Here is a 25,422-nt window from a genome sequence, read left to right on the forward strand (position 1 = left end):
AAAGTGTCTAGATTTTTCAAAAAATAAGAAGAAATCTTCCAAATGGGAAAAAAATCCAAACAATTGGATTTAGTAGAATAATTTTAAAAACATTAGATATAAATTAAATTTCCCAGCAAATGATATTTTTTTTGTGTGTAGCCGACTGCCTATTTGATTACTTAAAGGAATAGTTTGTCTTTTTTTTTTTTTTTTTAAATGTGTAATGTAACAACAGAATTTAAACACATTATGTACTTAAGATGATTTACAGACTGAGGCATGCCCTGAACTGGTTAAGATAAAGACAATAAAGAAAGAAATATTATGTTACTTGTATATAAAACTTTATTCACATTATAAAATGTCCTAAGCTGTACATACGTTTAGCTGTGGATTCTCTACATTGCAGGACACACTTACTACATGGCATACTTTGAGTCATATACATGCCCAAACAAAGAATTTAGCAACTTAGACATCACCACTTTAGATTACAGTAAAGAAATAAAATAACACCACAAACACAAATTTACAAATTACACTTAGATTCAATGGGAAAATGGCTCTATGAATGAACAGATTTTAACTAGGTTTTTTTGTATGTTTCCGGCCTTTTCAATTCTGTTTGTTGTATGTGGATTATCTGCAAAGCCCTTGTGATGGAAAGCTGAAAGTTAAAATTGTTGTTTTTCAGGGAAGACTGCTAATGACAAACTGTGCGTTTGTATAAAACAAGTCCTGCAAGTTAATTCGACTACTATTTTAAAGGAGTATTAGAGAAACTCTACAAGTTAAGCTATGCAATTACAAGTTGCAATTTTCTAAGACATATTTTTAATTTTATAACTCTGGATATTATTAGAATGAAGTTGTGGAAAAATGCTAATTTTTGAGAACAAAATCTGTTTTGGGAAAAAAAAAATAGATTTGGTAGATTTGTTAACATGCCCTAGAGGAAACATTTTTTGTAGTACTTTTTTTTTTTTACCAAAAAAGTGTTTGAGGAGTTCTATTTTTACATATAAAGATTTATCCTCTGGGGAGTAGGCTTGTGATTGATACTTTTCATATGCAATCTGCCCACTTATGATAGGTTTCTTGATATTTCATGGTACATATGGAAGTTTATAGTTGTAATATAATGCTAATGTCAGTAATATTAGCTTTCATCCTCTGGAGACCATAAATATCCACAGCAAATTTCATAAAAATGCCATATAATATAAATCAAATCTAGCCAATAGTTTTCAAGGCTCCCTGCTGTGAACTAAAGTGTTGGTCGTCGGAAATTTTCACCTTGAATTGGTGCAAAAGGAGTTTAGGGCTTACCTAAATGTTCACAAATCATCCTCTCTCCAGACTACATTTCATAATAATACATCCAGTAGTTTATGAATATCTCTGTCTATGCCAAAGTATTGAAAAGACTAACTTACCAACATCATCATGCATCATCATCTGCTATCTGGGTGAGAGCAGAAAGGCTGAAGATCTGCCTAAGATGTGTAAAAGGCAAAATTTAGGCAAAGCTTTGTAGCGGCATTTACTTATCTTTCTATATGAAAAATAAGTATTATAATTAATGGAGCCAATTAAGTGTTTGCATCTTTCAACTGTATATGAATTGCTTTGTCTACAGGGCGTACAGGCAGATAGAGACTCACCTGGCAAGAGCCTCTACTGAGTGATGTCCGGATGAAATACTACAGGAGGTTTTTGGCACTAAAACATCTCACACTGCGACACATTCAAACATGGAGGTGTGACACGAGCACAGTGAGACAGCTGAGAAGCAAAGATGCCAGTGCATAGCCTGAATATGTACATTTTTTAAATTATTTCGTTATATAAAAATGGCACAAAAAAGAAAAATAAGGAGGTATGGCTGCATATGTAAGAAAAAAAAGATGACTGAAAATGACAGAAAACAAAAACATTTTTCAAAAGCCTAAAACTGAACCCAAACCCGGCCTGTATTTGTCTTTGGGGTCCGACCTGTTAAAACACTTATGGTATCTTTTTTTTTTTTTTTTTTAATCTAAGACTGACTGTTAGGTCATCAAGCTAATGAAACACTTTGGCTTCACTATTTTCCCCTTTCCACTGGATAATTGTGTATGTATAATCCACTTGGAAGGTTTCTTAAAATACATGAAAATAGCCAAACCAGACCCAAAATGTTATGCCACTAAGCCAACCAAACCTAAAAAGGGTGAGTCGCAGAACTCAAAACCGATCAGCCAAAAAATTTAGCCTCAAGATGAAAAAGACAAATGGTGTAGAATTAGATAACAAGTACTACAATATTACAATTTCAGATAATATTGGGGAAAATACTGTAACTAAATAAAGATTATAATGAAATAAGATTCATAAATCTCTTATTTAATATACATCATAAATTAAAATGACAGTCCTTTCCTATGTGTGGACCGTAGTGCTGTCCTCTCAGCCAGACACCATGCAGCAGAGTCCAGGGAAGCGTCTCTTCCTCTGTCTGATCAGCGGGTGAGGAGTCAGATTCAACAAGCTGCTGTCGTCTGAAACAAACACAGATGGATGGAAACACAACTTTACTTTTAGCTGATGCTTTAGTCCAATGCTTCTTCCAAGTTCTAAGTTCAATCACGTAGGAACAACCCTAAAAGTGCAAGAATCATGCATGTACATCATCAAAAACACTGATCTTCTTCCACTGGAGCAAATAGTTATAAATTTGGAGGCTTTCATATCAGGGGCCTTGGCCTGGACCCAACTGACCCTTCAGTCCAGTTCATCTATTTAGTCTGAACACTGTGTACTTTGCCTGGGTCAACTTGAAAAATTTGTCTTGAGTACGGTTCATGCGTAGGGTTATTGAATTATTTTCAATATACTACATCTAAAGTAGATTTATGAACACAGCCTGGGATATGTCAATGATTAGCAGCGACATTGATTGTGAAAGTGCACCTGGTGGAAATAGCATGTATTTTTTCCATATGCCAAATATGGTAAAATGACGCCACGAGGTGGAAAACTGTAAAAAATTACAAATTTCGAGGCAAAAAGCCCAGAATGACACCCAGAAATAATACAATGTGTATTTTTATGCTTTGATGAAACCCATTGGCACACTTTGTGCACCTATCAGTATAAATGTAAGATGTCAGTTTTTTCCAAGAATAAAAAGTATACTTTATTTGTTGCAAAAATAAAGACGCACCTGACAGTTAAAACATTAAAGGTTAAAATGTTATTACAATGACAGTCAGGACATTTAAGTATGTTATTGGTCTGTTACAACATTGGGTTTAAGCACATTTTTGACGGGTTAAATGCTGATTTTATTACATTTTCAGGAAACTACTGTAATACTGAGTGCAACAAGGTGTGTCTGGACTGTAACACTACTAATGTTTTGAATTTTATCAGTCACAAACATGTCATACCTTGGTTTTTCAGTGGCAATGGCATCGTGTCCCTGAGTTTGCTGAGAAGGTTTCGCATCTCTCGCATATCTCTGTGAAAACAAACACCAACTTGTTTTTAATTTGGATGAAAGATTCTGAATTCTCAACGGCAGAAGAATACAGTTCATCACATCAGTGCAAGAATGCCTTTTTAAAAGCAGGTGCAGTCGGTGTACCTCTCTATATTCTGAATGTCCATTCCCACCAGCCACTGCTCCTGCGGGAAGTCTATGGGCGAGGAAGATCGGTCTTCCAGGATGGGAACGTCCGAGCTTTCATCCACCCTCAGGTCCAACCTCGGCTCAGAGTCTGTTCCTTCAGGTCCAAAAAGAGACGGCAGAACTGAGGCATCGTCGACAAATAACTCAAACACATTCAAAGCAACTAAGACACCATTTCTACTCATGATAAAGAAAGTGAATAATTTGAATATTCTGTGGGCCTGCGGGGACTGGCATGTTTTTTTGCAAACATTTTTTTGTATGTGCAAAAGAAATGATCCATCTGTATGATCTCTTATTTAAAAATATTAGTAACTCTGTACTGCCCTCTGCTGTTTAAACAGTGAACAGACTCTGATCTTCAGATATGACTGAGAAACCCAAATGAAAAAAATATGTAAGCAGAGGTTTTATGCATGCATTTTAACCATATTTCAATTAATTCATTATTTTTACTATGCATTCAAGAATACTAAGGTGGTTTATTCATTTTAAGAATGGCTCTTATGTTTTTGCAAATGAGCTCTTCATTAAAATATGTATTTAAAATGAGGATTTCAAGTAGAAAAACAGAAAGTTTAACAGACCTGAAGAGCAGTGAAATTTGTAACGGATGCAATTACGTATGCACATGCACCAAAGTGTTTACATGTTCACACATACACAGCCTCACAAATGCTCGTCATAAGTCCGCTGATGTCTCCCTGCAACAACTAGTGGCAAAATGGTGAATGTGTGTGTATGTATGTCTGTACATCTGTGTGTTTGCTTAACTTAACCAGACTGACACTGGAAATAAATTTAATTCTCTCCCTGCTCTCTATTATTATTACCTGTGTGTGTGTTAATCTCTCTATGAAGTTATGTGAATTTCTTTCTTTAAAGTTATGTGAATCCACGAGAAAGTTATGCACCTTTATGTTACAGGGCACTCTTACTGCTTCGTCATTGAGTCAACTGGCATGAACATAAACACACACCTTTAAACACACACTCACTAAAAACACTAAACACTAAACACTTAACTTTTTTGTTAAATGCATTTTTCATTACTTGTGTTTTTAGTGTCGTATTTGTCTTTTTAAAAGAGGAATTAAACGTGTTGTTATCGCAGCGCCGGGCCTGTCTCTCAGCAGACGTTTGGACTTGTCCCAGCAGGAGGAGCACAGGTGTTACTGATAACATTAACCATGCTCAGCTCTGTTCAAATGTCCCAGTGAGCCAAGACTGTGTGACAAGCTGAAACTGGAGCATCTTGATTAAATTATTTCATTATTTACACCTGTGTTTGTCCCACTGTCACAGGTCAAATGTCTTCTGTGGTGGGAAAAAGCCCATTTTAACATTTTACTGGCTTTTTTTCTTATTAATGGGCAGACATTGAGTATTAAAACCAAACAAATACAGATAGTCGTGTGATGCATATGTAGGTTTTTATGTTGAACGAGTCACTGCTTGTTTGATTTACATCAATCCCCAAAATGTTGTTCATCTGACTGACACTTTGTGTGTGTGTGTGTGTGTGTGTGTGTGTGTGTGTGTGTGTGTGTGTGCCTTTAAAAATGATGGTACTGTGTGTGTCTGTGTGTGTGCGTGTGTGTGTGTGTGTGAGAGACGGTACTTTTTCTGTGCAGCTGCAGCACCCCCAGCAGGCACATGGATTTGAGCATCTCTGTTATGAACATCTCGAGGCAGCACTGCAGCTGGATGAAGAGCCGACAGATCTCAGGGTGGATCTCCCCGTCCTCGAGTCTGCAGCGAGAAGAGGTGGAGGAAGAGGAGGAGGGAGGAGAGGACAACAGAATGAAAGGGAGGAGGGAAAATAAAGAAAATATATGATCAGACAAACAGGCAAGAGGGAACTTTACATTAAAGCTGACCAAGTTCAAACACACTTGCTGCAAATCCAGGTTTTGGGACATGAATTTCCACAATTTTTCCTTTATTTCATTAAAAGTGATCAAAATTAAATTGCAGAGTGAACTTTTGTCAAAGTTACACGACAGTAGCATCATTTATTTGAACTGCAGTACCAAACAGTGATATCATTACATCCACTTTAATAAATTACTTCAGTTTTTAAGGGCCAATTTTCCAGTGTTTCTAACAAAAAAGAGGAACATCTGCAGAGGCTCGTAAAACTAGACAAGCTAAACTCAGTTAATCTCTGTGTTTTCAATGATGTCCCTTATGCAGATGACCTTGGCCTGTTTGTGGTGTAGTTTGTTGATGAATACTGTTACTTTCATGGGCCTCAGTCTTTTCACATTTTGTTTATACTGCAACTTTCCTGCAGTACTGTTTTATATGTGCTGAAAACAGGATATCCTTGTTCAATAAAGCCTTTTCTCAGTGGCTTTCAAATTTTGTGAGGAAGTGGTGGCTTCATGGAAGTTAAACTGTCCACTTCCCTTTCCAGCTGTGCCCATTTGATCATTGTTGTTTTTTTAGTGTTTTGTTTTATAAACAATATACAAATAGAAAAAAAAACATAAAAATAAAATAAAATAAAATATTAAATATATCAATACATTAAATAAAATTTCAAACATTAATATAAAGAAATTAATAAAATACAAAATAATGACCTTGCATGTTACACAATACACGAAAAAAATACATACAAAGAAAAATAAATAAATAAATAAATAAAAGAGAAAAATGTGACAAAATGGCAACCTATTAAGTATATATATAATAATGGCAGCAGCAATAGAAAAAAAACTAAAAGCAGAAAAATGTGTTGCTTCAATAACTTAGCTACTGTGTGTGCCATTAAAATGCTTTTTTTTTTTTAACTGTTTAAAGCATGATAAGCCTTTAATAAAGGAGGTTCAAACGTGCGTGGAAACAAACAAGTGGGGGCAGGTGTGTGTGTGTGTGTGTGTGTTAATGTCAAATAAAAAAAAAAATTCTTGTGTCATAATAATGCGTCTTTGTTTGCTTCCTACCCTGAAACTGAGATGACGGTGAGGTCCTGGTGTGCAGCCCGGGCCATGGAGCATCCTTTGGACCGCGTGTGGTGCATCTGAGCCCGCAGAGACGGACAGTCGATGGAGATCTCCCCGACGGAGATGACCTGCTCCCGGTACAGCGCGACCAGGGTGTTAAATTCCTGCACTGTCTGGAGAAAAAAAAAACAAACCACCGACTGTTAGTTAAGGTCGAGAAAAGCAACCTCAAATCTCAAATAAAAAAATATAGCAATAAAAATTGTTTGTTTTTTGTCCATTTTGCGCAACTGCTGCTGCACCTGCACATGATAACATCGGCTCTATTTGGTAAATAGAAGCTGTCCTTTGGTGCAGAGCTAAACACGGAGCTCTTACTAATGATTAACAGCGATGACTTATCTCGGCACTCACCATCCTGCTGCCGTCCACGGCCCCCTCCGTGCTCTCTCTGCGCTCCAGCTCCGTCTGCGCCACTTTGCTGACGGGAAAAATGCTCCCTGCAGACCTTGGGCGCTTCTTCCGCCCGTACGGTGCAGAACACATGCATGCACACCCACCACCGGAGCCCAGACAGACGGACACAGATGTCCTCCTGTTTCCTGATCAGCAGCTGTGTCCTCTAAAAAGCAGGAAAAAATGACCCGCTCGGAAGGTTTTTTGGTTTAACGCGTAAAGCCCCCCGCTGGTGTGTGCGTCGTTATTCCCGGAGCAGGAGCGTGTCGCGGGCCGGTCGGACCCCCAGCAGCTCGCTGTGCATCTCAGCCGAGAGGAGAGTCACCTTCAGCCCCTCCTGAAGGCCGAGAGGGAGGCTCCTCCGTCTTCCGCCGCGCGCTCACGTGTGAGGAGGATTCAGCACGAGCCAACAGCGAAACAAGTCGTCACCTCCTCGACTAACAATTAACTGTTTAGGAGCATCAGAGGGACAGAAAAATCAACAACTGTGGTTTCTTGTGTGTGACATTAAGGAACACTCCGGTGTTTTTAACCTGGACTCTATTGGTTTTTTATTTGTATTTTAATTAAATGCACAAATACCATATAGACAGTGTTACAATAAAAAAAACTTTATTTTTTAACCTGGACTCTATAGTATTTTCCTTTTGTTAATGAGATGCTAAAATATAGGCTGTAAAATCAGCTGTTTAATATATTAAATGTCCAGTTGTGATAAAGTTAAATTAAAGGAGAACTGTCTTTTTTAACCTGAACCATATTTTCCGGCGTTTTTGTGTTTTAGTGACTTGTGGGAACAACAATTATTGATTTTTTAAAATTTTATTAAATTATTTTTTAGCAAAAATACTGCAGCCACAACATTGACATGTTATATTCAGTCCATTATTTGCGCGTGTTTGAAGAAAAATATCTGGCTGTTAAGGCGAGTCGCTAGCTTTATCTGTCAAACAGAAGCCCACTTTTACACTGCATGTTCAAGGTGGGAATGTCATGCTGTTATTCCACCTTTTTTACTTTCACATTACTGGTTAAAACTAAAGAGAACCAATGAAAACTGGTCAAGAAAGCAGTGAAGAAACAGACTTCATCAATCTGTAAAAGTTTCTATTTAGAGACATTTTTATTCATGAATAATTTCCACAAACTCATCCATGTGGCCTGACCTGTTATTATTTTTTGTACTGACAAATAAAACTTGAAATGATTACAGCAAAACAAAAAAAAGATACAATATGTAACCATTTTTTTTCCTTACAACAATACATTTATATTAGATTTACTTGGCTAAAGCCCTTTAGGCCATTTTTTTAAATAAAAGAAAAAGATGCTGTGAATTTATTCTTCAATTCTTCTTAAGATCACAATGACCCTGCTGAAAAAAATGCAGATGTGTAGTTACACAACATGAATGCCATTTTTTGCCATTTTTGTTTTCAATTTTGCTAGCATTTTGAGAGAGAGACACTATTCGTGTTCACTAAAACGTAATAATAAATTTATGGTTTTCTGGCTTCCTGTAAATACAGTGTATTTTGACAAACACCTAAAAATTAAAGCTACTTGATTCCAGCTTCATATTGTTATAGACGGAAGGCACAGACTAAACAAAGGCACCGTACTGATAATAGTTTTGAAATTTTAGCCCATTTTTGTTTCTCATTCTCTGTCTGTTCTTTCTGCTCCTGTCAGAATCAGTCATTTATTAATAACTGCTACTTGCTTTCATTTTTAAATATCTAATTCCTGAGCGTCTCTCTACATGTACAAGTAGAAGCAAAACTTTCTTGGAAGTGCATCTCAAATGTTATCTTAAATCTACACAGTTTCAACCAGTATTGCTCAACAAAACACAAAAACTCAATGTCCTCTCCCTTGTTTTTATGTTTTATTTTTTGTAAAAGTCCCAGTTTGTCTCCTACTCTCCCACCTGCGCTACATTAAAGAAATAGTTTAATATTTTGGGAAGTAAACTTGTTTACTATCATTTAGAGAGTCAGATGAGATGCATTACTAATGCCTGTATTAACCCTTTGAAACCTGAGCAAATAGTCTTGATTTCTTTCAAAATCATGGTCAGAATGCAATGAGCAACAAGAGATAACCCATCAATTTGCAAAAAAAAGGTAAAGGGTTGCAATAAAAGAAAAGTAAAAAACAACAATTAAAAAAGGAAATGACTTTAAAAAAAAGCAAAAATAGAAAAAAAACATACAGAAATATATTCTGTGGTATAATTTTAATAATAGTCATAAATATAGTTTTCTAAACATCTTTCATTGTTTTTTTTCTAATTTTCTAATAATTTCCTCTATTAAAAACTACTCTTCATTTCTTTGCCATTTTCTTTTCACGTTTGACCAATTTCTTGCTCGTTGCTTTTTGTTCATAATTTCAGAAGAAATCAAACCGATCCACTCATGTGTTAAAGGTTTTAAGGTTGTGAAAACTGATGTCAATCCAGGTTTCAGACAGAGCTGCATCGTGTCTTATTTACATGCGTATGCCTCTCAGTGTGCAGCAAATACATTTGAACTACCCGTATCTCCATATCTCCAGTTTGCATGCTACTGTCACTGTCAGATTTCGTGGGGATCTTCGGTGGCTGAAAACGTTTGTGGCATGAGAGTAGTATCAATCTTCTACCTCTATTAAAGAAAAGGAACCAGCATATTTCCCCAAAATGTTAAGCTATTCCTTATTGAACAAAAGCGTCAGATTACATCATGCATGATTGACCAATCATGTTCTTCTTCTGTCTGATCGTCACTACAATTTTACCAAATGAACCCAACCAGCACAAATTTGCGAGGTTTTCCTAATGTCCAAAGTTAACGGGATTAACAGACTGCTTCAAGTAGCGTCATTTTTCAGTCTTATTCATTGTATCAGGACACCTTAGAGTGTATTATTGCACTTACAACATTGGTACTTAACACTGGAAAAAAGGAGATCTCGTCTACGTAATCGTAAGCTTTTTAAAGTTACTTTTTAAAGTTAGCTTTTTAAAGCAACTTTGTTGCCAGTTAACGGACTAAACTTTTCAAACAATTTGTGCAAATTTCAAACCTGCAAACCTGTTATTTTTACCACTGGTAAACAGGTTTCACGTGTGAATTTCTCAGAAACCTGAAAATCGCACATTATCCACTCTCTTCAAAGAAAATAAAGATGAACCTGTTTTACAAACTGTCGAGCGCTCCTCTGCGTCTCAAAAGAAGAAGTAGTACATGAGGAAACAGAAGAACAGGAACGCCAGGATCCAGTTGACTGAGTGGATGTAGACGATGACCAGGCCGATGTCGAAGAGCCAGCCGCGCATGTCGGTGAAGTCCAAAGCGTCCAGCGTGAAACCTACGTGGCCAAAGTGCCAGCGTCTTCCTGCCGCCGCCTGTCTCTGCTCTCCTGAAGTTATACAGACAAAATCACCGTCAGTATTCAAAGTGATTTTAGATGGCTGCTGCTGGTTGTATTTGTAGTGTTGTGTACATTTTTTACACCATACTCCTTTAACACACAGTAAGTTCACGACGTAATAATGTTTATTTTACCACATTTGTATTACTGCTGTTTTACTCTTCGTAAAGTGGATTTTACGGTTGAATTGTCAATTTTAAAAGTGTTTTCATTTGTTTTTCAATTTTAGTTTTTATGTAAATCTTCATTTATATATATATATACTTTTTATTTTTCATTTATAAATAACTAATTTTTGCATATTTTATAATATATATTTTGTAATTTATAATATAATTGAAATCACAATTAATTCATTTATTATTATGCAGATATTTTTTCTCATTTTCCCTACTTTCTTTATTTTTCCCTCTTGCGAAAGTAGGATTCATGTGTGCAGAAAGTGCCTGCTCAGCCTGGGCAGAAAAGGCCCATCAAAAGCCTGTTGATTGGCAGCTTGGCCCTTTAATGAATAGCAAAAGTAATGAGGGGAAGTAATAGGGAAAATAAGAGAAAAAAAGGGATAAAAATAAATAAATTACAGTATATTAAAAAAATTCAATAAAAAGTGAACAATTTAATAATTGCTTAATAATTTACAAAATAAATAAATATATAAGTGAACAAATAAATATGAGAATACATGAACATGCACATTACAGTTTTGCTTTCCACATTTATTTATTCTTTAAATTAATTCTCTTCATATTTCAACATTCATTTGTTTATTCTTTTACAGATTTATTGTTTATCGCACTCTTATGACTCCATAAAACTGAAAAATATTTTTTTTCCAGAAGCAGCATCCTGGTTACTCGGGATAATCCAGAGATTTCACCATCAAACACTGGAATTACTTATTAAACAAAAAATGAAACAAAAAGAAAAACAAAAAAACATGCTGATACAACAATTACAAACATTTTCTCACCCCAGAAGGTACGGAAGCGCTTGCGACAGCTGGGCAGAGGCCATTTTGCACACGAAGCGTTCTGGAAGTTCTGCTTGCGGGCGTAGTACACTTTGGGGAAGAAGGTCTTTGCTGTTTGGTTGAGCTCTGAAGAGGAAGGAGAATAGCGACGAGGCATTTCTGTTAAGTCCAGGGCTGCCATTAATGTGAAAAATATGTTTTTATTCGTCTGTGATCTTTACCCACTTCTCCTGTGCACAGCACACACGGGATAAGAGGTTGTTTTTTATAAATTTTCTGTCTATTTCCTAATCTATTGGGACATTGGGATTGGATAGAAAAAAGAGTCAATCTATATTCCAGTATTGTGTTTTGGCTGATCTCACCTCTGTGGAAGTCAGTGTGTGAGATGAGGGTGCGGCAGAGAGGGCAGGGCGTGTTTGTCGGTCGGTTCTTGGCGATCGTGCGGAGACACGGCTCGCAGAAGATGTGGCCGCAGGGCTGACAGCTGTACGGGCTGAAGTAGACGTCGAGACACACGGCGCAGGTGAGGCCTTCTCTGTCCTCCTCCTCACTGTCCAACAGGGACCCGCTCACACTCTCAGCCTGGACACACAAAAACACACAAACAATCATCTGTTATGAAAACCTCACATAAGTATTTATGTCACAAATGCTGTGATAATCTCTTTTGATTTTTGTTTGTTTTATGGCTAAATACCTTTCTAACATTACATTTTCCCATATTTTTCTTGATTTTCTGCAACCCGCTACTTGATAATCATCCCTGAAAAACTATTACAACTGCAACAAATCCCTCCACCTTGTCGTTAAAATAAGACGCTTTAACTTTTTACAATTTACTGTACTAAGTGTTTTATTTTCAATCCAATTTGCAGATTCAATTTATGGGACTCTTTTTTATGTTTGACTAAAATATACAACATAATCCTTAAAGTCACACTGAAAAGAATTTAAAAAAATAATAATAACATATTTTCCGGTTTGTAAATTTGAGTTGTTTTAATCCATAACCGATACAAATAAAACTCATCTTGATATCTTCTCTAAATTGCCTGGAATCGTATTTGAAACAGTTAAGATGCACATTGTTTTCCATGAACAGAAAAAGTCTGGAAGTTGTAGGTCTGTCATAGAGCTGTTATTACATTTCTTTTTTTGTTTAATCCCAGCTATTCAGAGCCAAAACTGTACGATTAAATCCTTCTCTCTCACCTGCTCCAGCTGGCTGTGCAGCCATCGCTCTCTCCTCCTCTGTTTCCTCCTGATACTCTTCAGACGGTTCTTCTCTCTTTTGCTCAGTCTGTTTGAGGCCGGGGAGGCCATCGATGCCTGGGGCTAAGAAGACACATACATCAAGAGTTACTTTTGTTTATTTCACATTTGCCTTTTTCTTTTTTTCTTTTGATTCTTTAATACTCTGAATCACTACAGAGGTGCCGCTTTGAGTCCTGATCTCTCTTGTCGCGGTGTAATATGCTGCCTGTTTCTTATATATTTTTTGGAACATGAGGGAAACTGTGCAGACGAAGTGAAAGTCCACCCAGATCCTGACAAATCCTGTTTCATATCAATTTAGAAAGTAAGAAAAGTCACCGTTTGACAAAGGCTCTGCTCACATCTCTGCACAATCCCACTCAGGAAAACTGCCTTTAGCCAGGCTGTTTTTTTCCTTCAGAGCGTCTCATCAGTGGAACATAGTACCACAATTAATAATGGAGTCTCCATCATGTCATTAATTTACGCGTAAAGAAATGATTTATTGAAAACCAACAATGTTGGCACTGATTTAAGGCTAATTTTACCTCATTTAAGAATGACTATACTCATACTGCATCATGATCCTGCATCACCTGCTGTTTGGATTTTGTCCACTAATATTGTGAAATTGTGTTGCATATTCTAAACTATATAGTGTGCCTTTTTATCTTAATGTGTTCACAGTGGTACATACTGTATCTTCATATCTTCTATCATCATCTTCATTTTCTGTCTTTGTGTCTTCTATCTTCATCTATTGTATTTTTACATTTTTCATTATTATTTTAGGATGCCTCTTAACGTCAGGTATGGGACTACCAATAAAAATGAGCTCCCCACTTATATGTCATAAAATGTATATATTTTTCATAATATTAGCAGAGGGGATTTTTGTTTCAGGCCAGATGACCCACCTCTGCTATAAAAAACTGCAGGAGAACCTGAGTGAACTGGTTTCTGGGCTCCTTTAGTCTATTCTGGTCCTATATGCATAACAAATCTTCCTCTGTATGTCACTATTTATTATGTACGTATATTATGTGTAAAAAAGAAAAAGAGTAGAATAGTTTTTTTATATGATAAGAAGCTTCATTTCCAATCAGCAACATACCAGTGCTTCCCCGTCTGGTTCGGCCACACTGTCAGAGATGGACCTCCCTCTGAGGAACAGCGCTGAATCAGACGCGTCCTCGTTGACAGCTGTTGTCTCTGGAGAAGACTCGACGTCCTCCACAGTCTGCAGCAGCTGTCGATCCAGAGGTGACCGTGTCCTTCCAGAGACAAATGAATGACGGGCGGCTGCATTAACTGAGGCCTCACCGTCAGAGTCAGTCTGCTGACTGGTGGGATATGAGACAGGTGTGCGTGAAGACTCGTGTTTCCTCTCAACAGAAGAACTGACCGAAGGTCCTGAAGGACAAAAACATGACGACCTGATGGTGGCATCGTCCTCCAAACTGCAGCGTCTCCTGTGAGAGATGCAGTACAGAGGACTGAAAGAAAAGGAGGTGTTTTCACCGTCAGTCAGTGAATTAGACGCCTCAGCAGGGCTGATGTGGGACATGACAGCTGCACAGTTGAGCTGTAAGCTGTCCAGCGGTGTCCGGTTATATTCAGCCCTGTGCTGTCTGTCCTGAGAGCCGCCTGTCAGCAGCACAGCCGGACCCTTCCCAGGCCTCGTCCTCCTCGGCTGGACGATGAGAACGTAGTGTTTCTGGTCACGATCCACGCGGCTTTTGCTGAGGTGGACGGTGGCGTCTCGGCCACAGGGACACTCGCTGCGGTTACTGAAGTTGAAGCCGCCCAAACGAGCTCCGCAATACTGGCAGTTGAGTTTTCCGACAGTCCACTGGGCCTGGACAGAAACCACAGATACAGAAATCATCAATGTCCTGAAATCATTTAGATTTTAGGAAAGGAAACAGCTAATCCATTTGACTCTGTAGTATAATAACTGGGACCGTCACTAGTTTTGATGGTCTTGTCTTCTCAAGAGACCAAAACATCCAACCATTCACTTTATATTTAGATTTAACTAAAACCTATGCATATAAGGATGTCTCACTTCCTTTTGATCTACTGATCAACAAATGTTTTTCATTAAAAAACCCATTTATATTCAATTTAATTTAAATTAACAAAAATTGGACTTAAACACATTATATGCAGGTTTATTGCATAATTCAAAGAGTCTAAAACTAATTATGACTTCATATATATAGACTGAAATACACATAATAAAGTGTACCTCAGTAAATCTACAAGAGAAAAAGTGAACATTGTGAAGACATTTACTCACCACTAAATGACTGTGTTGACCGTCAGCAGGACACACTTGATTCCTGAGCTGAGACACTTACCTGGTGAACTGAGGTCAGTATCCACTCTGGCAGTGTGTCCACGTTGACGTGCCAAATGCTGCAAACAGCAGCTGAGCTCTCATCTGTGTCCTCAACCTGCTTCCACACAGAGGGCACACAATCAGCGAGAAGAGCTCCCATCAGACCCAGTTTCCCCGACACTGATAGCCAGCCATCTTTTTTATGACTGAAACCCAAGCTGTTATCTTTGAGTTTATCCAGCCCTAATGTCCCCTGACAACTTTATAGAATATCAGTTATGATTAGGGCTGCAACTGCTGATGATTGCAATCATCACATAATCTCTCTTTTTTGGAGAGAGTTATGGATTAATCATTTAAAATGTGAGAAAAACAGTGGACTGATACAATGATACACAATATAGAACAGTAAAGCAGTAAATCCTCACATTTGAGAAGCTAAATAACAAAATGTTTGGAGTTTTTGCTGATAAAATGTGTTAAACAATTGTCAAAATCATAGATTTATTTCCTGATAAGTAGCAAACTGATTACTTATCAACCAAGTGTTTCAGCACTAGCGATAACTATGTAACTAAACTGAGCAAACACTAAATTCCTCACAAATAATGTCTGCAGCAGCTCACTGGGTGAGAAAAAAACAATACATGCAAAAAAATGAGACCAAAATTGCTCAATACATCAGATACACAAACTTTTCACCAACCATCGACAAACATGTTGAGTCTATGATGCCTTTCCGACACCTCCTGCAGCGAAGCATGATTCTCTCCCTTCAGGCTGTCTTTGGGTTTTCAGTCCAGCTGTTGATGATGATGATGATGATGATGATGATGATGATGATGATGATGATGGTGTGGTAAAGACAGTCAAAAAACATGCCTGCACTATACTACACACTGGGGCAGAAATTACTTTGTTTTGTTTAAGTTCAGGTCGGTTTTAATTTGAAGAAAAGTATAACAAAGATTTTTTTTTTTTAAATGGAGGCTTAGTATAGTATTATATTTCTGTATACTAAATGTTTCCAGAAATGCTCACACACTGTAATTCATCACATCAGATTCTGTTATTCACGTGTCTCTGCCTAACGTATAAATATAGCCAAGACTATCTGAGTGAAGCATATTTAAATATAGATCTGTTTTGTGTGAAACGTCATGCTTCATGGAAAAAGAGTTTTGTTATGACAGGTATAAATGAAGCCAGCAATATGTCAATATTATATCGATACTGTGATATAAGTCTTTGATCTTAGATGTTGAAATATCATACATGTTTGTCTTTTCCTGTTTTATAGGCTGCATCACAGCGAAGTGTAATTTGACCTTACTGGACTTGATACTGGTTTCATGGCAGACTATGATATGAAAATTAACAGTTATCATACTGTGTACACTGCTTATCTACAGTATTGAAATTAAATGCAACCTGACAGAGATTTCATACTTTTTGCTCATACTTCTAGTAAAAATGGCTTTGAGTATCATTACAATAAAGTCTTTGTTCAATCAGAACAACCATCTGTTTTCAGTTTTTAAGGGCTCTGATAATAATAACAAAAATAACAATTGTGTGATTGCATATACTACGATATTTTCTGTTTATTGTACAGTGAAAATCCAATAAAACCACAAACCCGCTGTTCTAGCTATTGTTATAATTTTGTTTTACCCACTTGATCATTATGTTCACAATACTACACAGACAGAATGATGACAAAGACAAATAACACTGTGTGGGACCAGAGGCATTCCCTCGCCTCTTCACTTAATCTATAGCCATCGGGGTAACAATACTACCCTCCTCTTTTCACAAAAAAAAACATGTTGTCATTTGTTCCATGAGCCATTAAATTTTTAAATGAGTAACGCACTTGCACCTTATCCCCATATGCACTGTGGCTACCTCTTCCTGGTCTCAGATGATACCCAGCTGGTCTGGTCTGTTTCCCACCTCCAAGTGTTATATATTAAGCGTGTGAATGAGTCAGTCTGTTGTTTCTGCACAGGTCTACTTGTGTTTTTTTTTTGGTATGTGTGACTTTCATGATGTTGTTATGTGTATGTTTATGATGATTTTGTCATTGTGTGCTTATATACCTTTGTGATATCCTGCAAACCAAATGACCCCCACAGGAACAAATAAAGTTTCTATCTATCTATCTATCTATCTATCTATCTTACTGATAATTATTTATCAAAAATCTCATTGTATAAATATTTATGTAAAAGCACCAATAGTCCCTCTACAATATTGTTGCAGTATCGCTGTTGACGTATTTGGTAAAAATATTGTAATATTTGACTTTCTTCATATTGCTCAGCCCTAATAGAAGCTTTTGCAGTGTGGCAGTTATTTATATATGTGGTAACCTGATGCTGCAGGCTGTGTTTATATTAATGGAGCTATCTTTAGAGTGGACCTCATAAGAACTCAGAAAGAAAAAAATCCTGCAAGTGAATGAGACACAGGCTATGAAAACAGCTTTTGGATACCTGGACATTACTTCCTTATGATTGCAGTGCAGAACATTATAAGTCTAAACCTTTCTGTAGGTGAATTTTGGACGCTGCCTGCAGAGATTTGGTCCCATTCAGGCACAAGAGCATTAGTCATTGATGATGGATAATAAGGCCTGGCTTCAAGTATTTCCTCCAGGTCATCCCAAAGGTGTTTAGGTTGAGATCAAGGTGCAGAATTTCTCGCCAAACTGTGATTGTGCTGACTGTAATAACATTTGATCAAGAACTAAAGACCTCAAACCCGGAAAAGACCTTTTTGCCTTGAAATTCAAATACTTAGCCGTATAATCATGCTCTGTTGACCCTCAGGCTATAAAGTGAACACAAATTAGGCTAGTTTTGGAGTGTAACGTTAAATTCAGGTGATGATTCAGCTGCAGGTGGAGAGGATAATCCCGTCTATCTCGCAGTGTTCAAACTGTAACAGCGTAATAACCATTTTCTCACGTTATAACATGTAACTTACAGTCATTAACTAGTCAACAAACACGGTGTCCGAATCAAAACAATGTTATGCTAGCTAACTTAGCTCTGTTCACCACAACAACAATAGTGTCTCTTGTGGTGTTTTCGCGAAAAAAATGACACTACTAAAATCATGGCACTCGACAAGTGAGTATTTTCATTAAATATACTCGCCTACCTGACAGCTGGGAAGACTTTTTGGGTCGCTGTAGCGACGAAACCCTGAGCTCAAAAACAAGAAAACTTTAGCAGCCTTCTCGCTTTAAGGGGAACTGTGACGTCACAAAAACTGGGTCACTACGGAGAGTCGTATAGACCAAAAAATGTAAAGGCGTTTCGTTCTCAAACGCTGAAAGGGTGAAGATTGTCGAAGAGACAAAAAAAAAAAAAAAAGAGGAGTGAATAAACGTGAAAATGAATTAAATAAAACAATGAAAAATAAACCCACTAAATTAATCAAATCAAAAGAGAAGACAAAAACGATAATCAATCCAGTTAAAATAAATTAAGTGATGGGGCAAAAACATAGCTAATGGCATGATTTAGGCCTACTTGCATGCTTAGATTAACGGGCTTGTCCTGCAGACCAGAAAATAATGTGACTTTTATTAGCACTTTTTAAAAAAAATTACATTTTAGAATTGTTGCCTCTCACATTTTTTTCTGTAATGTATGAAAGTTGTCATAGCACGAGTAGTAACTGCCATATCTTACTTATAAATACATAGCTTAGATTTAAAGGAAAAAAAGTAAATTGAGCATTCATCTGTGAATTGTGAAAGACAAAGGATAAGTGTAACCCTTTTTGTCGTGGTTTATTTAAATTTTCCATCACCTTGTCAGTTTTCACAACATTGCATATAATAATTTGACACAGTGATCCGTTTTTTATTCATATATTTTCAGCATTGTGTAATTGTTATGTAAGCGAACCATCGCCAGGTGGCAGTGTCACACCCGACGGCTCCAGAGCTCTGACCATGGTGCTGAAGAGATGGGAAAGAATATTATTTCGCTAAAACAGTTAAGTTAATTAATAGTAATAAAACTGTAAGAATACAGCAATACAAAAACAATAAATTATGTACTAACGAGAAAAACGTTTCACTCGTATTATACATGTGTTTGAAAAAAAAGTAGTTCTGCACATATAAGACGAAGTTATAAAAATTAATATTTGTATTGTTATATTAATATTGTTATTTTTATTGTTGTTACTATTGTATTTATTACTAATCTAAATCAAAATCATTCAAGAAAAAAAATACAATGCAGTTTCATTTATTCTTTAATATAGCCTATAAACAGTGTAGATGCAACGCAGATCATTAACATCAATAAGACTCGAAAAGTGCAATTTGATGCAAAGGAAATTTTCGAAAGCTTATTTTCTCACCGAAATTCCAAAACAATCCACTTGTTTCGAAAAAAAATCACATTCAAATAATTACAAAAGATAAAATTAAAACGAAAACAGCACCTTGATCTGAGTTGCAGCCTGAACAGCATACAAAAATAAAGGAAACTTATTTAAGTTTTTCTTTGTTCATGTCTATTTTAAACTATGGCCTAACTCCCACATCTTCACTGTCTGAGCTGCCGACTAAAAAGACAGAAGCAGGCAGCCTCTGTTACATCTTCACAGACAAATGACGCATTCTCCATCACTGGTATAAATACGCAGCATCATTCTCCGTCAGTAGCCGAGACTCGCAGTTCAGACTCTCTCTGCTGCACGGTCCACAATGCGCTCTTGGAAGTGCGACGGTGTGATGCGCACCAGGCTCTCCATCAAGTAACAGGAAAGCTCTCCAAAAAAAACGAAGCACTTCGAGTTTACCAACTATGGAGGGAACAAACAACACGACAGCCTGGTATCTGTTTGAAAACTCTTCCAACACAACCCCAAAACCCGAAGAGGTGAAGCTGAGTTACCAAGTGGTCACATCCTTCCTGCTTGGCGCGCTCATCCTGTGCGCAATATTTGGGAACGCGTGCGTTGTTGCAGCCATCGCCTTGGAGCGCTCCCTCCAGAATGTGGCCAACTACCTGATCGGCTCTCTGGCGGTCACCGACCTGATGGTGTCAGTGCTGGTGCTGCCCATGGCGGCGCTTTACCAGGTGTTGAACCGGTGGACTCTCGGGGAGATTCCGTGCGACATCTTCATCTCTCTGGATGTGTTGTGCTGCACGTCGTCCATCCTGCACCTGTGCGCCATCGCTTTGGACAGGTACTGGGCGATAACCGAGCCCATTGAGTACATGAAGAAGAGGACGCCGAGGAGAGCTGCGGTCCTCATCAGTGTCACCTGGCTGGTCGGATTCTCCATCTCAGTGCCGCCCATGTTAATCATGCGCTCCCAGCCCAGCAGCGTGGAGGAGGACACGCCGGACCCCAAGCCGTGTAAGATCAGGCAAGACCCCTGGTACACAATATACTCAACTTTTGGGGCTTTTTACATCCCCCTGACGCTAATGCTCGTTTTATATGGGCGGATATTCAAAGCTGCCCGGTTTCGCATCAGGAGGACTGTGCGTAAAACAGAAAAAAAGAAAGTTTCCGACTCTTGCTTAGCATTGTCTCCCGCGCTGTTCCACAAAAAGACTCCCGGAGACGCGCAAGGCAAGAGCTGGAAGAGGAGCGTGGAGCCGCGGCCGCTGCCGAGCGTCAACGGCGCGGTGAAGCACGCGGAGGACGGCGAGTCTCTGGAGATCATCGAGGTCCACAGCAACTCCAAAAGCAACCTGCCGCTGCCCAATACCCCGAGCTCCGTGCCGCTGTTCGAGAGCAGGCACGAGAAGGCGACCGAGGCGAAGAGGAAGATCGCACTGGCACGGGAACGCAAAACGGTCAAGACTCTGGGCATCATCATGGGCACCTTCATCCTCTGCTGGCTGCCCTTCTTCATCGTCGCCCTGGTCATGCCTTTCTGCCAGGAGTCGTGCTACATGCCCCGCTGGCTGGAGGATGTCATCAACTGGCTGGGCTACTCCAACTCTTTGCTCAATCCCATCATTTACGCGTACTTTAACAAAGACTTTCAGAGCGCTTTTAAGAAAATAATCAAGTGTCATTTCTGCAGACCGTGATCGTCATGCAGGTGAACGGAGGGGCAGCCCCTAAAAAGTGACATAAAGAGATTGTTCTGAGTGAAAACAGGGCTCACAACGATTAATAATGTCGATCATCACCATCGTCCTGAAATATTCCCACAGGTGTCTGTAGCCTATGCATAGAAAACAACTGTGATCGTTTGATTGAAGCTCCATGTTCCTCATCCTGTTCTGTAATGTTCAATAAAGAAATACTTTTTCATACATTTTTCAGAAGTCGTCATTTGTAATTTTATATCCAAATTTAAGCTTTCAAATTCTGCAAAATGGTTTCTAAAAAAACTGTAAAATGAGGGAAAGAGTGAACGTGCATCTTATGTGTCTGTGTGACTTCAACATATTGTAGCCTTCTCAATCAGCAGACAATTCATCGATTAATGGCAAAAAGAAAGAAAACACAAGAAAAGAAAAGAAAAGTAATGCTGCATTTCTTTGTTTTACACTTTTTATTTTAATTTCACTATTTTAAATACTAAATAAAGCGGTAAACTACGAAAAAAGGTCATGTGCATGTGGCTGACTTCAACATTAGTACTCAATAAGCAAAAAATTAACCAATAATTGATTCATCATTTAGGGCATTTAATGAGCTAAAATGTAGCCAAGAAAGAAAGACAGAAAGGCAGAAAAACAACGTATAACACTTTTTTTTTTTTTTTTTAGCTGAAACTATAGTCTATTAATTGAAACAATAAGGAATTTCTGGATAATAAAAATACCATTAGGTGCACCCCATCTTTAAATTTCAACATATTTCATTTCACATGTTCCAATACTGATATTGTGTAAGTGGCAATAAGAACATTGAAAATTAATTATCCAGATTGAAAGCAGTCGGCAGCATTTAGCTACAGCTCTTATCCAGGAGACACAGTTCCATTTTTGTCTCATTAGAAAACTGTAATGGGCTCTTTAACATCTGCACTGAAATATAAAAAAAACACATCACATCACATCTATGGATATGATTTTTCTTGTCACCCAGCACCTGCAAACTACTTATTATGCATTGAAATTATTACATTAACCATCTGGTCTCCACTGCAGTGCCAGGGCTGTTCCTAGGATGTGAGGACATTGGGGGCTCAGCCTGGACTTCTGTAGGAGTTTTTCATTGAAAAAGCTCTATTTCAATGGTTTTTAAGCTTCAATCTAGCATCTTATTTACCTTCTATTTTTTAAACTTTCTTCATAAATAAGAATTGCAATGTTAAAATAAACATAGCTGTTATTTATACTGATATTGAGGAGAAACAAAATTTGCAACTGCTATGATCTACAAATTTCCATATATTCACTATTCCCACAGGGAAATATTGTACTTTTTAGTGCACCACATTTATTTGTCTTCTTTAGATACTTATAAATGTTAAATTAATGACACAAAATATAATAAACTAATAAATGATAATGTATTATGAACAACTTAATGACCCTGCAGTATATAAATTTGCATTTAAAATGAGGTCCACATTATGCTCTCTTTCTCTCTTTCTTTTGTACTTGCATACACAAAATGCACTGCTTAAATGACACAGAGGACCCAAAACTTGTATTTTTGATGTACATCATATTATTTTTGAAGACTTTAATGCACGCAATGGTATGACAGATTATTACAGATTATTTAGAGATTAGATTTAAAAAAAAATATTTGGTTTATTCTCTATATAAAAAGGCTATATATTTACATCCATGTCTATTAATAAGATGCTCTGTGCTGCAGCCTCAGAGACCCAGACCTAACAATGCCATTGCTCTCAAGCAAGATACGTAATGTGACTCTTTTCCAGTGGAAGCTGTCAACAGAGGGAGGATGTAATGGTGTAGCTTTTAAGTATGGGTTTGCTTTTTGTCTCTCTGTCTTTGTGTGTGGCTAATTAATCTCCTCATCCCCACTGACCGATCAATGGCATTAAAAGAACTGTTTAAACCCACATTATATTGGTGAAAATTCAAATTGATGCTCATTACATCTAGAATATTTAAATAAGATAGAAAGGTGCAAAACATTTGAATATTTAATGCTATGTAAACATCATAAAACTTCAATGAAGAGCTGGGGGAAAAATGAAATAGAATATTTTATGTGATCTTGTCAGAAAGTGTGGGGAAAAATATGGTTTATTAACCTTAGAGTTATTTAAAGGGGAATTAAAAGGAGAAAATGTCAATGTTAAGGGGTTAATACTGTCTTTGTATAATATTTGTGAATTGAAATTAATCACAGTGGGATTTTTGTGTTAAAATCTTCACAGAATGAGCAATAGAAGATGTGCCATCCTCCTCAAAGTGTCTTCAAACAGCATCCCGAGCCCCCAAAGTGTTTCCCCTGAGCTCCACCTGCACTCTGATCCTCTCATAACATGCGTGTGTGGCTCTGCTGTATCTCAGGGCTGACTGTGAAACAAAGACAATCCTTATTACAGCGTGAAAAAAATGCATTTCGTCATTCCAGGGGGTGACACTGACATGGAGAGCGTCTCGAATGTGGTGGGCGGACAGACACACACACACACATTCATCAGAGAGACTGCTGCTGAAGTGGTCGGGGCTCTTGCAGCACCACTTTGCCCTTTTCCTCCATCACTCACAGCCTCATAACATATAAGTCCATCTTAAAAAGGATGTGAAGGGGGCACACAGATGGATGCTGGAGAGGTGGTCGCCATAGCGACATATGGTGGATGCAAACTCCGGGGGCCGAGGGGGCAATTACCTGATCAAAGGCCTGGTGCGACACAGGAATACAGAGGTGTGTGTGAGGGGCCCACAGCTGGCGGCCACTGCAGACAATAAGCAGGTGTGTTTTTTATTCTTAGGCAGACAGTGAAACACGCTGACGTCTACTGTACAGTCAGGTCTGAAACAAACTTTTTTTTCTTTTTTTTCAAGTTTTCTCCTTTTGTGTCCTATTAGATTACCCCAAGGTTATTTTAGTGATGTTTTGAATCCTGTTTGAATGCGGCTTCCATTAACCCTCAGAATTCACAAACTGAAATTCTGAATATGAACTATGTCTCATGGAAATTAAAAAAAAATAAAAAAAATCGCAAAGAAGTTTGTTTTTTTCACGAGGTGATATTTCAGGTGATTTGAAAAAGCAATATTTCGCAAAACTGCCATTGAAACACTTTTTTCACTTTTACAGGTCACATGATGCTAAGAGGAACTGGCTCCATCAGGCGTGAAGCAGCAGGCGCTACAAGAGGTGTTACTGCATCAGATAACTCTACAAAAGTTGAGTCCACAATTCCCTTGAGAAGTCGTGGACTATCATCTTCCAACATCCCTCATGTGTGGCAGCTCCCACATCTTTGAATCCATTCATTACTTCACGGGAAATAAAACAGAAGTGTGTGCTGATATCTCCTGTACGCATGCACTGATAGATGTTTTACTGCGCATGTGCTAATGGAGGTCCATGTGTTTGCAGCTAGGTGGTCTTGGTAAAAGATGAGCCACTGATTGTTCATTTATCTTTTTTTTGCATGAGCACCTGTCCCCTGAAATGTCTGTGCACAGTCTTGCTGTTGTGCTAGATCACCCTTTTAATGTTTTCCTGGAAAGCAAAGAGTTCATTAAATATTCTGCTTCGCTGTTAAACAACATAGTCTGTAAGATAATAATAACTAATAACTAACTGTCTGCTCACATCCAGTCGTCTGTTATCATTGCATGTTTCTGCAAACCACGGATAGGTTACATTTGTACGTTATTATGTTGTTGACATGGTGAAACTTAATGTTTCAATCAGGCTGGGGTTTAAGTTTTGGTTCAGTTTAGGCAGAAAAAATGCTTTATTGTCAAGATTCTGGCTCTCTGTTTGCAGTCTTTATCTTCAGGACTTCAGGTTTTCTGTTTGTGTTTTTCCTTGCATGTTATTCATCCATGTTTAGTTTGTTTCCTGATTTATTTCGTATGTTAACACCTCGTGTGTCATGTCTAGTTTTACTTGTGTGTTTTCCCACCTCAGTGATTGTCTGCCTTGCCCTGATTAGCGTCACCTGTCCCTCGTTAATGCCCTGCTCTGTGTGTATATTTGGACTTTGTGCTCCCCGTGCACTGGTTTGTTCTCAGCGTAGTTTTTGTGCTTTTTTCATTCATTTTTTCATGCAAACTTGTTTCTCCTCAGCCTGCCCCATTAGTTTTGTTGCCTAATGCTGCTTTTGTCTCTTTGTTTTAAAATCAGCTTAATTTCATTAAAGCTTGCTTTTTGTTCTTCTAACCTTCTTGCTTGGTGTTTTGAGTCCTCTTTCAAACTATTA

General features: G+C 37.9%; 3 protein-coding genes across 5 annotated transcripts; 1 reads left to right on the forward strand and 2 right to left on the reverse strand.

Moving 5' to 3' along the window:
- Positions 1-302: 302 nt before the first annotated feature.
- LOC121966177 (regulator of G protein signaling 7-binding protein B-like) lies at positions 303-7,519 on the reverse strand. 2 transcript variants are annotated; one of them, XR_015775195.1, is made up of 7 exons: positions 7,021-7,519; positions 6,607-6,779; positions 5,277-5,407; positions 3,611-3,749; positions 3,414-3,484; positions 1,647-2,522; positions 303-1,478 (listed from the first exon to the last, which is right to left on the reverse strand). XR_015775195.1 is itself a non-coding variant. In XM_088071201.1 (6 exons), the coding sequence occupies exons 1-6, from the start codon at positions 7,150-7,152 to the stop codon at positions 2,431-2,433; spliced, it is 738 nt and encodes a 245-aa protein (XP_087927327.1). In that variant the 5' UTR covers positions 7,153-7,519; the 3' UTR covers positions 303-2,430. The 2 variants fall into 2 exon arrangements, 1 of the variants encoding a protein (XP_087927327.1); XM_088071201.1 differs by having other exon boundaries at positions 303-2,522.
- A 346-nt stretch (positions 7,520-7,865) lies between these two features.
- On the reverse strand, positions 7,866-18,350 carry rnf180b (ring finger protein 180b). 2 transcript variants are annotated; one of them, XM_042508687.2, is made up of 8 exons: positions 18,219-18,350; positions 15,757-15,853; positions 15,070-15,165; positions 13,821-14,564; positions 12,665-12,787; positions 11,815-12,034; positions 11,450-11,575; positions 7,866-10,467 (listed from the first exon to the last, which is right to left on the reverse strand). In XM_042508687.2, exons 2-8 carry the CDS (start codon positions 15,811-15,813, stop codon positions 10,274-10,276), a joined length of 1,560 nt encoding a protein of 519 aa, XP_042364621.1. In that variant the 5' UTR covers positions 15,814-15,853; positions 18,219-18,350; the 3' UTR covers positions 7,866-10,273. The 2 variants fall into 2 exon arrangements, with proteins under 2 accessions (XP_042364621.1, XP_042364620.1); XM_042508686.2 differs by having other exon boundaries at positions 15,070-15,168.
- A 1,270-nt stretch (positions 18,351-19,620) lies between these two features.
- On the forward strand, positions 19,621-21,337 carry htr1ab (5-hydroxytryptamine (serotonin) receptor 1A b). Its single transcript, XM_042509634.2, has one exon. It carries the CDS (start codon positions 19,886-19,888, stop codon positions 21,128-21,130), a length of 1,245 nt encoding a protein of 414 aa, XP_042365568.2. The 5' UTR covers positions 19,621-19,885; the 3' UTR covers positions 21,131-21,337.
- Positions 21,338-25,422: the final 4,085 nt, after the last annotated feature.

The sequence above is a fragment of the Plectropomus leopardus genome, chromosome 20 (assembly GCF_026936395.1).
Source record: "Plectropomus leopardus strain MGB_pleo_1.0 chromosome 20, ASM2693639v1, whole genome shotgun sequence".
Classification (NCBI taxonomy): domain Eukaryota; kingdom Metazoa; phylum Chordata; class Actinopteri; order Perciformes; family Serranidae; genus Plectropomus; species Plectropomus leopardus.

Bases quoted from the DNA above. Each gene is read 5' to 3' on its own strand.
- LOC121966177 (XM_088071201.1), bottom strand. From the start codon at position 7,152: ATGTGTTCTGCACCGTACGGGCGGAAGAAGCGCCCAAGGTCTGCAGGG. The intron at 5,408-6,606 runs GTAGGAAGCAAA...TTCTCGCTGCAG, and splicing joins ACCGTCATCTCAGTTTCAGG to ACTCGAGGACGGGGAGATCC. The intron at 2,523-3,413 runs GTATGACATGTT...TGTTTGTTTCAG, and splicing joins ATTGCCACTGAAAAACCAAG to ACGACAGCAGCTTGTTGAAT.
- rnf180b (XM_042508686.2), bottom strand. From the start codon at position 15,813: ATGCTTCGCTGCAGGAGGTGTCGGAAAGGCATCATAGACTCAACATGT. The intron at 15,169-15,756 runs GTTGGTGAAAAG...TCTGTGTGGAAG, and splicing joins ACTCAACATGTTTGTCGATG to CAGGTTGAGGACACAGATGA. The intron at 14,565-15,069 runs GTAAGTGTCTCA...GTTTCTGTCCAG, and splicing joins TACTGACCTCAGTTCACCAG to GCCCAGTGGACTGTCGGAAA.
- htr1ab (XM_042509634.2), top strand. From the start codon at position 19,886: ATGGAGGGAACAAACAACACGACAGCCTGGTATCTGTTTGAAAACTCT.